The 14,559-nt window shown below is 47.7% G+C and overlaps 1 protein-coding gene across 8 annotated transcripts in view; it reads left to right on the forward strand.

The window, feature by feature from the left end:
- The window catches only part of SUGP2 (SURP and G-patch domain containing 2), a 34,906-nt gene that overhangs the window by 3,991 nt on the left and 16,356 nt on the right, over positions 1-14,559 (forward strand). For all 8 annotated transcript variants that reach the window (XM_084825908.1, XM_084825913.1, XM_084825914.1 and 5 more), the window contains 6 exons: positions 3,145-3,266; positions 5,198-6,727; positions 7,886-8,003; positions 8,844-9,310; positions 10,184-10,295; positions 13,239-13,699. In XM_084825908.1, coding sequence (XP_084682034.1) covers positions 3,152-3,266; positions 5,198-6,727; positions 7,886-8,003; positions 8,844-9,310; positions 10,184-10,295; positions 13,239-13,699 — 2,803 coding nt within the window. In that variant the 5' untranslated portion in view covers positions 3,145-3,151. The remainder of the gene's footprint in view (positions 1-3,144; positions 3,267-5,197; positions 6,728-7,885; positions 8,004-8,843; positions 9,311-10,183; positions 10,296-13,238; positions 13,700-14,559) is intronic.

Here is a 14,559-nt window from a genome sequence, read left to right on the forward strand (position 1 = left end):
ATCTGGTAATCCCAAGCCACCTCTTTCCTTTGCATCTTGTATAATTTTTATTTTAACTCTTGGTTTTTTTTCTTGCCATAAAGATATAACTTCGTTATATCTCTTTGCCACTGCTTAAAAGGTAAATCCGATGTAATAATGGGTATCATTTGAAACAAAAATAACATTCTAGGTTTGTTTGTAAGGAGGTTTAAGGAAATCTCTAAACGTGTTCCTGTTTGTGGGGTGGAGTTTAGGGAAATCTGGTCTGAAAGAAAAGCTATTGAGATTTTATTTAGCCTGGAAATAGCTTAGGAATGGTAAGCAACCATATTTAATTTAAGAATATTTAAGCAATCTCAGCCTATTATTTGAAGAGTGACATTTTGTTCACCTTTGTAAATAATTTCTGTTAATTGGCATCTTATTTTTGCTCATCTTGAAAGGTTGTCTCTAGTGGTAGTATCAATCCCATGCATGTGTCAGAAAATAAACTGAATTTATTTTAGGTAGAGAGGGTTTATTCTAGTGGCAGCACTTAAAAGGTTTTATTGCTGAGGCAGGATTCCCTAGTGATGAGATCTTATCACCACCTTATTAAAAACCATGGTAGTGAGTTCTATTCCTGCCAACCTAGCAGTTCGAAAGCAAGAAATTGCAAGTAGATAAATAGGTACCGCCTCAGCAGGAAAGGTAACAGCGTTCCGTGCACCTCGGTGTTCAGTCATGCCAGCCACATGACCATGGAAGCGTCTTCGGACAGCGCTGGCTCTTCGGCTTAGAAACGGGGATGAGCACCACACCCTGGAGTCGGACACGACTGGTTGGGGACACCTTTACCTTTTTTAGTGAGTTCTATAGAGCCAAGCCTCAAAATTAATATTTTTAAAAAAATAGGTGGGAGCCGACACGGTGTTCCTTTGCATCTGCTGGTAGCGGCAGGATAACCTACAGTGTTTCTTTTCACATGTGGGTTTTAAATTAGAACTTCATTAATTGACTGCTACAGCATCTAACCAGAACAAGCCCAGAAACACAGGACTCTGTAGAACGAAATCCAAACTGTCAAGAATGTACATTTTCTTCCATATAATATGGTGACTTCTGACATGTTAGGAGCTGAAGCATCCCTAAAAGACTATCAATAAAAGATAGATCAACAATTTTGATAAGGAATGGAAGAAATAACTATGCTGGGAATCTTGCAGAGAGAATTTAAAAAATCCCCTTGGCTTCATTATTTCCAGATACTTTACATCTCTAGTCTTTCTATAAAAGTCTGATTAGATAGATTTTTTTAATCATTGGGGGGGAGTAAAGATTGCATCACAATATATAAATACCTTGTCTGAAATAAAGTGTTCAATTTTTTGAAAAACAAAAACACTGGGGGGGGGGGGGGATTTTTCCCAAGTTTTTTCATTTTTGTCCCAGACCTTCACATCTCTAATTGTGATCCCTCTTATATAGATCCCTGGTGTAATGACACTATTGTGTACAGTTCTTGTTGCTGCACCTCAAAAATTATACTGTAGAGTTAAAGGTGCAGTAAGGGCAACCAGAATGAATGGAGCAGCTTCCCTTGGAGCAAAGTTGTATTTATTTATTTATTTTAAAAGAATAGCTTTTAAAAATCTTATTTAAAAATAAGCTCACACACACAACTACAGATGAGTCTGGCCGATTACAGATGTCATCCCTAACTGCAGCACACCTTCCATCGATCTGGGTTGGATGGTGTTAAATCCAGCTCTTAGAAGGCGTAGATAGACTTCAGAGCAGGGCTGGCATCAAGGGCCCACACCACAGCAGGTCCCCACTGACAAGAGCCCCCTTGGAGTTTCTCCTCTTCTCATTTGTAGCCTGTGCGTTCCCCTGCCTCTCACTCTGGCCCAGACAACAGTGGTGGTGAGAAGGAGCAGGAGACGCCACGGCCTGCTTGCTTCCTGGCTCTCTGCCTGTTGAGCAAGCAAGTGGGAGCGAGGAGGAGGAGCTGGTGAGAAGGTGACTCGCTGAGGGAGGGGGCCCACAGAGGGTGTTTTGTCCAAGGGTCCTCCAAAACCTAGAGCCTGCACTGCTTGGGGGTTTGTCAGTGGATCAGGAGCAGCCTCTCCATTGACCTATGGGCGACATTTGCACAGAATGGTATGCCAGGGTTCTGGAGAATTCTGACTTAGCCATGAACTATCTGCATTCTGGCCCGTCCGCTTCCACTGACGTGACCAGCTAAATGACCCAGAAATGACTGGTATATCCAGGCTTTTTGTTTCCTATCAAGCCAGGATTCATGTGCCAAGAACAAACTTTGTTTTGCGGTCCTGACTCAAAGGGTGCAAGAAGTGAGAATCTCAGGTTCAGAACATTTTCTTGGGCCTGTAGGCACATTGGGCAATTTGAGGAACTGTTATGGGCCCCCCGACTAAATGGCTGCCATGGTCCGCAGGGCTAGTCACAAAGGATGTAACCAGCCCAAACAACCATGTACAGGGAAAGGTGAGCTCTGAGCCCCAACACACTAAATAACTCCTTTGAACCTACTTTTCAGTGCCAACAAAAACATACTTCATAGAATAGAATAGTAGCGGGGTTGGAAGGGGCCTATAAGACCACCAAGTCCAACCAATTGCAGAAGGCAAAGTCTTTTTTTCTCCTGCCATGCCCCTTCAGCCAGCCGTATAATTCCCCCCTCTCTTTTTCTCTCTCACTCTGGATCACCACCCATATATGCACGTACGCACTTTCTCTCACGTGCACATCCATCCATTTTCTCTCATTGCCTAAGGAAGTCACTGAGCCTCATCATGTAACCTGAAGGCATGCATGGGAAATGAAGATGGCCGCATCTGGAGACCCTCACTTTGCTTTGAAGCAATCTGTGAAGAAAATGTGTTAATTTTTTTTTTGTAGGTGGGAGGATTAGGGCATCTTGGTGGGCACTGAGAAAGATGGCCAACGAGACATTAGTACCCATGGGTACCACATTGCTTACCCCTGCACTAAATAAACCAGCTCATTCACAGTAAGCCAGGATTCCTCAGAATGGTTGACCAGGCAACTATCTGTAGGCCTTTCTCTGTCCTTTGAAAGAATGACCAGATGTAAGCAAGACGAAGAATACCTAGCAGATAGGAATGTTTTGTGAGTCATCTTCCTTTCTCGTTGCAGAGCCAAGATGGCTTCCCGAAGGTTGACACGGGACTCTTTTGATGCCATCATGCAGGTCAAGGCGAAACGGTACCATCTGGACCGAAGTGACCCCATCGACGAGGCTCTCCATCAACTGAGAGGTAGCATTGACAAAATAATGGTACTTTATGCCGGTTAAGACTGGCAAGAATGTCCCCCCGGTTTGTCAAATCTTTATTGGCAGAGTGGAAGATTTGCACATATCTGGTGGGAAGGTGCTCAGATTTAAAAAAATATTGGTTAGATATTATATAAGGCATTAAAGAGGTAGTAGGTTATACTATCCCACTGACCCCTCTGTTTGTTTTGTTGCAGCAGTAAGTAGAACATAGTACAGTGCTCACTTGCATACTAACTCATGCATGCATATTGGCAAAAGGGTGGAAATCTTCCCTACCCTCTCTCAATGGAAACAAAAAGTATGGAATAATAGGATAATAAGTAAAAACACAGCTTATAAACATTGGGAGTGAAGGAATAGCGTGACAGACATTTCAACAGAATGGGGTATGCTTTATTCAACTAGTGAATGGACCCAGCTTCACACAGGTTGGAATAACCCCTAGGTACAGCCTCTGCCATGGTGTACCCATATAGCTCTTAAGGGAGGAGGCTTCCGCTCCATTCCCCTGAGGGGGGCTGCCACACAGCAGTGGGGTGGGGGCAGGCCTATAACTGTCTCCCAGCCTACTCATCAACCCTGGCTTTAAACTGTATGTGCTGCAAAGCTCTATGCTGGTTAGGGGTGTCTGCCCCAGCAGCTGAAGACGTTACTACAGGCTTCAACCACATGGACACATTTAGATGAATTAAATTAATTGATGCATTTTAAAAGCAAAATAACTCTTGAGGCGCACACCTCTAGATCCCCTTAGTATGCATGCCAAGCTTCAGAGGTCTAGGTTTCACAGTCTTAGAGCTATGATGCTGACAGACAGTCACACATCCTCTTTTATTCTAGATTTCGCAACAAGTATAGGGCTTCTGGCTTGGCACCAATAGACCTTTTGACAAAGTGATCTTAAGGATAGCTGTTGCACTTTGGAGTTGTGATTTGTAATGTGGGATTATGTCATTGCTGTTTATGTTAATGATTATGTACAATGTGTCTGATAACAAACGGGCGTGGGTATAAAAAACGAGGCGTCGGGAAGGCCCTTGGCGGGTTGTCCAGTGCCAGGTGTCTAATGGTGCACTAGCCCAACCTCATCTGGAGCAATTCTGGGTGCCGTACCTTATGAACGATCCAGAGAAACCGGAATGGTTTCAGAGGTGCTCAGTAGAATGGAAAACAAGTCCTGTGAAACAAGATGTGTACAGAGGGAGATACAGGGGAGCAGGAATATTCCAGCAGCTTAGCTGAAAGGTGACTTGGGGCACAATCCTCCGCAAGGTTAGACAGGAAAAAGGGCCACCAACTCCCAGTGTGCCCCAGCCGGCATATCTAGGAGTTCTTTTTGGTGCCAGGTTAAGACTTTCCTCCATTCCCAGGCTTTAATGGCATCTGATAGGTTCTTGAATGCGTCGGTTGAATGCCACTGATGATTTCGCTGTTTTATGGAGCCTTGGTATTTTAGTGATGATTGTTTTCAGCTGCTTTAACTTTTTTATTTTAATTTTGTTGTAAGTTGCCTCAAGTCTTTTTGTTTGTTCGTTAGTTTTGAGAAAGGCACCTAAAAAATCTAATAAATAATAGATTTATTATTTTGTGGATTTAGTAATACAAAGCAGCAGTAAGAAGCTTTTTGGGTGATGTGCCAAATAGCTTCAAACCAGCCAACACAAAGTGAAACCAGCACCAGCAACATTCAAAAAACAAGACTGTAATCGAAACCTGGCCTTGCAACACATTTAACCAATAAATGGCTTTCCCCCAGAAGACTGCATCAGTGTGTTAATGAATCTTGAGAGCTGCAGGGCTTATAGGCTAATCCTGCCTCTGGTTTCAGCTCTGGTTTTTTTGTGTGGTGGGGTAGGGGTTAAAACCTCAGCCCCTCAGTGAGCGATTGCTATCTTTTGTTTCTTTCTTCAGTTCATTCACGGTCCGCTCCACGAGCCCAGTATGACCAGGAGGAGGAGGATTTCCACAGTGACGGGAAGTATGTGCAGAGTGACTGGCGAGAAGAGCCAAGAGATGATTACTCGCTGCCTTCCTTCAGATCCGGCAGCCACGTCACAGAGGAGGAGGATTACTACAGCAAGACCTGTGCCCAAGCATCTCCCCGGAACCGGGAATACAGCCAGGTGCCTTTGCACAAACGAGAGTACGGCCGCTCATCTTCCGTGGAAAGGGATTACGGCGGGCCATCTCCCCGAGACCGAGACTACGTCCGCCCAGCCTCACGGGAACGGGACTACGGCCACGTCCCTCCTCGAGAGCCCTCCAGGCGCCACGAGGCCGACTACAGGTCTCCGGAACTGTTGAGCGACTTCAGGTCACCTGGGCTTTTGGAAGAGGAGTACAGGGCCCCGCGGAGCCAGGATTATGACCTGGGGTACAGTCTTGAGCCCAAGAGAGAATTCAGCCCCTCTTTGCCCGTCGGAAGGGGAAGGGGCCTGCGGGGGAAGACACGAGGCATGGCTCGCAGTAAGGGGGATATGGCAGTTCCTGTCAAGAAATGGGCGGCTAAAAGCATGTCCCTTGCCGACGATACACTAGTGGACCCCCTTGACCACCCCAAGCCAAGAGTTGTTCCTTCACATCGCCCCCAGCTGAACCTGAGGCCAAATTTGGGGGCCCAGCGGGGCAACCTGCAGCAAGGCAACCTGAAACCCCTGGGGTACGCCCGGGACAAAGAGCCCAACTTGGATCTTGTAGACCCTTCGGATATCTTCTCCACCTTTGGGGTCGAAATCATTAAATGGGCCGGATTCCACGAGATCAAGCGGGACCCGGAATATTCCGAGCTCTTCCGGGTGCTCTTCACTCTGGAGACGGAGACTTGCGCCAAGATGCTTGCCTCGTTCAAGTGCTCCCTGAAGCCTGAGCACCAGGATTTCTGCTTGTCCAGTGTCCGGTCACTGCAGCATGTGGCGCTGAGGACGCCCAAAGTGGACAGCCAGTTCCTGAACCTGCTCTTGGAGAAAAGGGTGGTGGTGACGAAGAACTGCTTCTTCGAGGTGATCAAGCCTTTTGACCGGTACGTGATGCGGATCCAGGACTACCTCCTGAGGAGCAGCACCCCTCTGCTGATGGCCTGCAATGCCTACGAGCTCAGTGTCAAGACCAGCAGCTTCAGCGACCCGGCCCAGATGGCTGCCGCTTTTGAGACCACCGTTTCCCTCTGCCGCAAGTCCTTGGCCCTCCTGGGGCAAACCTTTGCCCTGGCGTCTGCCTTCCGGCAGGAGAAAATCCTGGAAGCCCTCAGCATCCACGAATTGGCCCCTCCACCCACCCTGTTCCCCAATTTTGACACCTCGGCACTGTTTGGAAGGGAGTACATTGAGAACCTGCAGAGCTGGCTGGAGAAAAGCGGCTGCCACATGCAGCTAAAAAGAGCAGCCACCAGTCCTCTGTCTCAGAGCCAACGGAGTGTTCCAGAAACCAGACCCAAGATTAAGAGTAAGGAGGCCTTTATCAGTTTATATCCCACCTCTCCTTTGATTCTTCACAACAACCCTGTGGGGTGGGGTAGGCTAGGCTGAGAGAGTGTGACTGGCCCAAAGTCACCCAGTGAGTTTTGTAGCTGAATGGGGATTTGACCTCTTATCTTTCCCCTGCCCCACAATCTAGGTCTGATAGTCTAACCCACCCTTCCCCAACCTGGTACAGTCCAAGTGTGTTGGACTACATCTCTGGGATTCCTGACCACTGGCTATGCTGGTTGGGGCTGATGGGAGTTGAAGACCAAAACATCTGGTGGGCACCAGGTCGGGAAGGTACTCTAATCATTGCACCATGCTGCGGAATTCATTCTTGAGCTTTAGCTCTCACAAAACGTGGCAATCATATTATCGACAGTGGCCATTCACAAAACAGTTGTTGCAGGTAACACAAACCATTCTGGCATTGGCTAAACCATTTAAACCATGTAGGGTGATGGTAAACCTTTATCCCAATTGAAGCTGCAGGTGGTAGAATTGAACCCCGGTCATGTACAAGGAAGAGGGATGTTGGCTGATAGAAAAGGAGGGCAGGACTGAAGAAAAGGGGGTGGCAAAGGGAAGAGCATTGGGAGTATGATAGGCAAGGATGCTGGTGGCCAGTTTTTGAGGGAACTAGTCCTCAAAGCTGATTCCAAATAGAACTGCAATTGTTCATTTTTTTCTTGTTTGCTGAATACAACACACTCTCCTGCTCCCTTTCTCCCCCCAACCAAATCAGTTCGTTGAGCCATCCTGGAGTGTATACTGCAGAGCTTGTAAATAGCCCAATTGCCCGTGGCAAACAGAAAATGCCTCCAAGCGATGAGGCAGGGAAGGTTCTTGATAGGGTTGCTGGTTCTCTTCCCAAATGACAAGCATAGGTTGTACCACAAGCTGTACCCCAGGACTCCCCAGTGCAAAGTGCATCACTGGCGGTAATGGTCCCCACCTTTTTGTTTTGCTGTTTCGTTGAAAACGACCTCTGAATTTACGGTTGCAGGAGCTCTAATAAACTTGCTAGCAGGGAACTGTCCAGTGGCCATTCTCATTGGTATTGTGGGTTGTCATGTGTGAGTATGTATGTATGCACATATATCCATCCTTCCTGTTTGGTGTTTGTTCTTTGTTTGCACAGTCCCGCAGCGTGCTGATCGGAAGGTTGCCGAGACGATCGAAAAGCTGGTCAACAGCATGATTTCTGGAATGCTGACAGTAAGAGAGAGAGGGGAGTTGAAAGGCAACCCAGAGTACTGGTAAATACCTACTTTCAGCCTTCCTCAGCCTGGTGTCCTCCAGACATGTGGGACTACAACTCCCAGGGTGCCCTAGCTGCCAATTGTTCTCTGACTCTGCCCCCTTTCCCCAAACACCATTTGTTGGGCAGTTTCCCAGCTTTTCTGCAGTTTTTCCCCATTGTAGAAGGCTGAAATGCCTCTCCTAAGGCTGTTACTGGCAGGAAGAGCTTTCAGCTCAAATAGGCTGAAATTTTGGGCCCGCCCCTTTTGCCGTTGGCCACGCTCATCCCTGGAATGCGGTCACTGAAAGTTTCTCCAAAGTGGAATCAGAGTGAGAGATGTTTGACACCCCTTCCTTAAAGGCTTGCTTAAAAAAAAAATTAGAGGTAACAATCCAGTACATTCATAACCAAGAAAACAGAACAATGCATTATTGTTACAATACTGTATAAAAGACATCCAGCTCCTTTTAAATATATCTGAGCCAAGATGTTTCTCTTAATTCTCTTACGTAACTGTTGGTTTCTGGCACTGCTTTAGATATTTCCTGGCACTTATACAGCCCCGCTCCACATCTAGCCAACTCCTTCCTTAAAAGAACAATCCTATGCATGTTTAGACAGAAAAAAAGTCCTACAACTCCCAACATTCCCCATCTGGGGCAGTGCTGGGAGCTGTAGGACTTTTTTCTGTCTAAACATGCGTAGGATTGTGCCCTGTGCTAAAACAACAAAGAGTCTTGTGGTCCTTTAAAGACTTGCTCAGTTTTTGTACACACTTTTCTGGACACTGCCCACTTCGTCAGATGCACGTTGGGTTAACCTCTCCAAATGTCTGTTCCTTTTCTGGGTCAAACAGGTTTTTGCATGACGAGGACAGCCTCGAGCACAAGTATTACAAGTTGAAGCTGGCCGAGATGGGGAGGCTCATGTCGGCGGCCAAGGAAGAAGCCAAGGAAGAAAAGACCCCTGAGCAGCGGGCATCAGAAGCCATGAGAACTCTGTTGTATGCCAAGAAAATAGCGAGCATCAAAAAGAAGCTCTTCCGAAAGAAGAGGCCCGGCATCCTGCAGCGGGCAGCAAGGGCCAGGAAAGTGAAGAAATCCACCATCGGGACCCAGACGCTCCTGTCAGCCAGGACGATGCTGAAACAGCAGGTGCCGCACACCCCAAGCTCTAAGGCCGTGCCGGAGGGCACTTCCTCAGACAAAGCTGCCACAGGCACCTCTGCCCCCGACCCAGAAGAAGCGGGGGATGTTTCGGGCACTCGGGGCCTGCTGGGATGTCCAGGAAATTCCCAGTCCTTGATGAGCCAGTTCCCTGACGGTAGGTGAAAGCTAAAGGGGAGATGGCTGTCAGGAAGAGATCTGCTCAGAGCTTTGGTCCGTAAAGCCTGGCGCTGCAGACCCTGACTGGTGGCAGCTCTCTGGGGTTTCAGACCAGCAGAGATTGAACCTGGCACTTCCTACGTTCAGAGCAGGTTGTCTACCATGGAGCTGTGGTCCTTCCCCTAAAAATCCTAGAATGAGGATTCTAGTCCTCACGGTTTTGAATAAAGAACTGGTTCTGGAGATGCAGGGGTTGAACCTGGGAACTTCTGCAGGCAGAGGTAGTGCTTTATCACTGAGATGTCTCCTCCTATCAAATAGGAACATAGAAAGGGACCTTACACCAGGTCAGACTTATTTACCCATCGAGCCCAGTGTTGGCTATTCTGAAAGAAAGACCTCCAATCTGAAACTCTGGAGAGACGCTGCCAGCCAGTGTGTGTAGACAACACTGAGGTGGATGTATTTGTGGCCTGACTGCATAAAACAACTTTCCATGTTCCTGTTTAAATCAGCCTTTTCAGGTTACTGGGGACTGGAAGCTTGCTTCTGTATCTTCGAAGAACCAAAGCTTCTAAAAATAGTAAGGCCCATAGCTGAAGTGTTAAAGCCCCTGCTTGCATGCCAAAGATCCCAGACATCTCCAGCTAGGGCCAGGGAAGAATCTTGCCTGAAACCCTGGAACTGGAGGAAACACTGAGCTAGATGGATGAATAGTCTGACTCTGTATAAGGCAGCTTCCTATGCTTTGTGGCTGTGTCCCCCACCAGTGTTCAGACTATGGGCCCTATTTGAAGCAAAATGCCTCCCTGTACTGTATCCTGATAGTAATACTGTAGAATGAATGACTGAGTTTTTTGTCTGTTTCCAGTGGACCCCAAAACTATGGTAACTGCTCAGAAGCTGGCCGAGTTTGTGGCTGAGGTTGGGCCGGAAATCGAGCAATTTAGCATCGATAACAGTGCGGATAATCCAGATCTGTGGTGAGTTCCTCCCCCTTTCATTTATGTTCGTTATATATCATTACATTTATATCCCACTCTCTTTTCTCTAGGAAGCAGCTCAAGGCAGCTTACAGAATTCTCCTCCATCTTATCTTCACAGCAACCCTGTGAAGCATGTTAGGCTGAGACCCCACGACTAGCCCAAAGTCACCCAGTGAGCTTCATGGCTGAGGGGGAACTTAAACCCGGGTCTCCCCAAACCAGTGCTCTAACCATTACATCACACTGGCTCTCAGAATATGCATATTCTTCCTTTCACTAAAGGATGGGAGATGCAGTTGGAGTTTGTCGTGGGAATCCTGTTCTGAGGGTTGAAAGCACTAAATGTGTGCTCTCTAGTTGAAATCCTTACGACGACCCTGTAAGGCAGGCCAATATTACCATCTCCATTTTGTAAATCGGGCGGGGTGGAGGGACTGAGGCAGGGAGAGCCCAGCTTGCCTGAGGCCACCTATGGTGAGCTCATGGCAAAGGTGAGGTTTGAACCAGGGGGCTTCCTGATTGGAAGCTCTGTCTCTTAGCCACTGTGCTGCACTGGCTCCTGACTGGTAGACTAAGAACCACTACACAGTTTCAGGATAGGAAAAGAGAGCTTTCGGCTACCGCAGGCTGGAAAGGCAGGCAGAGTGCAAGAACTTGTACATTGCCCATGATGCCTTGATTCGTGCAGAGCCTACAGCCCATGGAGATGCCTCCAACAGAGTTGGACCAGTGGTCCACGTAGCCCACCCAGTGCTGTCCTACTCCTAGTGCAGGGGTGGGGAATCTTTTCTGTCAAGGGCCACATTTCCTTGGGGGTAATCTGTCGAGGACTGAGACTGAAAGTGGATGGGGCCACTCCCTTTCTCACTTTCTGCCACTACTTTTTTTCTCTCTCGAACACCCCCTTCCACCCCTTTATTTCTGTCTTTTGTCCCCCCCCATGCGCACTCTTACACCCCCTTTCACTCTCTCGGACACCCCCTTTCACTCTCTCGGACACCCCCTTTCACTCTCTCGGACACCCCCTTTCACTCTCTCGGACACCCCCTTTCACTCTCTCGGACACCCCCTTTCACTCTCTCGGACACCCCCTTTCACTCTCTCGGACACCCCCTTTCACTCTCTTTTCCATGCTTTTCTCTCTGTCTCCCTCCCCTTTTTTCTCTTTCTCTGTCCCTCCCCTTTTTTCTCTTTCTCTCTCTGCCACCCCCTCCTCCCTCTCTCTCCCTTCCTCTTTCTGCCACCACTTTTCTCTCTGTCTCTGCTGCCTTCTCTCTCTTTCTGCCCCTCCCCTTTTTCCCTTTCTTTCCCAGCCCAGTAGGCTGCTGAGGGAGGGACACTTTGTTCTTGCAGAGGTCCCGGTCCCTTGCAGAGGGCTCTGGAAGTTAGGCCAAGTGCCAGCCATTGCCCAGAGTCCTGCTAGCTGAAAATTGTGTGCTCCACCACCAAGTGTTGGGCGCATGGAAGCTGAGAGGAACTTCCGTGTGGCTAACTGGCTAGGTTTAATGGACTAACGCTTTAGTTTTGTTTGTTCTCTTTTTCAGCCAGTGGGGCCTTTCACTAACTGTTGCAGTGTGTCCCCACTCCCCTAAGACAGCCTTCCCCAACCTGATGCCCTCCAAATGTGTTGGACTACCAACTCCCATAACAACCAACCAGGTTGCCTGCCCAAAGAGGAACGCTCTTGTTTTAGGGCCCCCAGCAGTCTGGAGCAGGAGTTCCTTGTTATGTTCTTCGGGGGTGGGCTGGATGGAGAGTTTGTTTCAGAAGTGGAGAAGGGATATAAAGGACAACACAACATCCACATGCACACGCACACACCCACAAAGTGCCATATAGCCGCTAGGCCCAAACTGGAGCATTTTGTAGCTAGGTTTGGGAACATTCATTTCTTGGCGATCGTAAAGGCAACCCACCCAACCCTAATTTTGGACTTCAGCTCCCATCAGCCTCAGGCAGCATGGCCAGGAATGCTGGGCACTAGTCCAAACCATCCGGAGGGCACCAGGTTGGGGAGGGCTGCTTTAGGAAGATAAAGCAGCCTTTCTGTTCCTAAATTTATTGGATGTATGACTTAGTTTTCTCATAAAATTATCATCATGTTTTAAAACTTCTAAAAGTAAACTCAGTAAATGTGTAATTCTTGTCTGAATAGATTAGAACTACATTAAATGACTGCTACAACATCAGAAACGCAGAACTCTGTAGAATAAAACCAAAACTGTCAAGAATGCATATTTACTGTCAAGAATATCCGTAAAATATACTTTAGATCAATCATTTTCATAAGGAATGAAAGAACTAACCATGCTGGGAATCCTACAGAGAGGATTAAAAAAACAATTTTCCCCATAGCTTCATTATTTCCAGACATTTTACATATAAAAATGTCCTTATTACTTAGTTTTCAGAAATCATTTTGAGGGAGTAAAGGCTGGGTAACGATATTTAAATACTTTGTCTTAAAGTCTAAAAGAAAATATTTCATAATCCAAAGCTGTTCAGTTTTTCCAATTTTTCAGGGGAAAACAAGAACAATCCTCAAGAGAAAAAAAAAAAACTATTTCCCTCACATTTATCCTTGGTTTTTTTCTGGGCCTTCACATCTCTAGGCCTGGGCGTAGAACAGGAAACCAGTGGCCATTTTATCTGAATTCCCAGCAGCTTCTTTCTCTCCAGAAGTGGAAATCCGGGGTTTAATCCCTTCTCTAGTGTACAGATCCTTTCCCAGCCATGAAGCTCACTGGTGACCTTGGGCCAGCCATGCACTCTCCACCTAACCTGACTCGCAGGATGGTTGTGAGACTAAAATTGGCCAATGGTGGTACACCCATAAGATGAACCTTCTGCTCTGGCATGGCTCTTCTCTTACATTCTTGAGTTCTTTGGAGAAAGGGTGGGATATAACTGTAATAACATAGTGCTGAAATCCTCCCTCAGGTTCCTGCAGGATCAAGAGAGCTCCGCCTTCAAGTTTTATCGCATGAAAGTCCATGAATTGTGCCCATCCATCAACTTCAGCGCCGTGTCAGAATCGGCTGATCTCTGCAAGAGCTTAGAAACCACTGGAGGTGATTGGGAGAATATGGAAGAAGAGGAGGAGGAAGAAGAAGCCCCCCCAACTGGGATGGAAATAGAGGAAGGGGATGAAGAGGAGGAAGCTGCAGTGCTAGCCGAGGAGGCAGAAGAAGCCTTACTGGAAGAGGGGCCTGCATCGAATGTGGAGGGCTTGAGCACAGCTGAAGGAGAGCAGATCACATCTGAGGGCACCAGCTTGGAGGCATCAGCCCAAGCGCCTGCCCGGGGCAGCCCCTTTGGGCGCAAGAGGATCAGTAGCAAATCCCTGAAAGTGGGCCTGATCCCAGCATCAAAGAGGGTCTGCCTCATAGATGAACCAAAAGGTGAGTAGCTGGCTGGCTCGTTGGCCACGTGTCCTGCCATTGAAGCATCGTTGTGCTAATCTAATCTCTCTCTTTTAAACCATGATTTTAATGCCAAAGTTTTCCAGTACTGGTGCAAATTTGCCTGTAGGTGCTGAGGTGGGGGGAAGAAAAGAGAGAAGTCTTTGGGTTCACTGTTAGATTTTTAGCTGGTTATGGTTTATATTGGTGAGGGAGGTGTTCTGTTATATGGTGGAACTTGTGTGTGAAAATCGCTCTGAGACGGCTTTTCATGATGGAAAGTGATGCGCCCATTTTAATAATAATGGTAGTAATAATAATAAAATTGCAGCTGGGTGGGAGAAACTAGCAGTTGCTGCAGGGATACCTGTGAGACTGGCTTTCCCTTTCTGTGTGTGCTGATCCTTCTCTCCTCCCAGGTAAGACTTCCCTCCAGGCACCAGGCAGTGTGCGGGCATTGTTTCCTCTGGAAGGAAGCTGGCAAACGGGTGGCACAGTTAAGTGCTGTTGCCAGTGCAGGATTTTGATTTGGGGATGTGTTAGCAGCAGCACCATTGGCCCAGGCGGATGCCAGCACCCTCGGGACTGGAATGTGCTGTTGGCAGACTTCCATCTTGGGCAACTCAGTAAGATTCACTGAGGAAAGGGGGAGGCGAGCGGACAGAGGTGGCTCCAAGGGTGGGAGATGAGAAGAGGTGGCTATGGCAGGACAGTGCAGGAGATGATGCTGAGCCCTATGGCTTTGAGTGGCGACCGACAGGCTCCTGCAGAAAGCCCTGAGCTGCACGGAGGTGCCCCAAACTGCCATCGGGACCGTTCCACTTCCCCTGGGAACCCCTGTGTGAAAGTAGGCTCAAGTG

The sequence above is a fragment of the Heloderma suspectum genome, chromosome Z (genome assembly GCF_057233095.1).
Source record: "Heloderma suspectum isolate Gila_16-S chromosome Z, 16-S_ref, whole genome shotgun sequence".
Taxonomy (NCBI): domain Eukaryota; kingdom Metazoa; phylum Chordata; class Lepidosauria; order Squamata; family Helodermatidae; genus Heloderma; species Heloderma suspectum.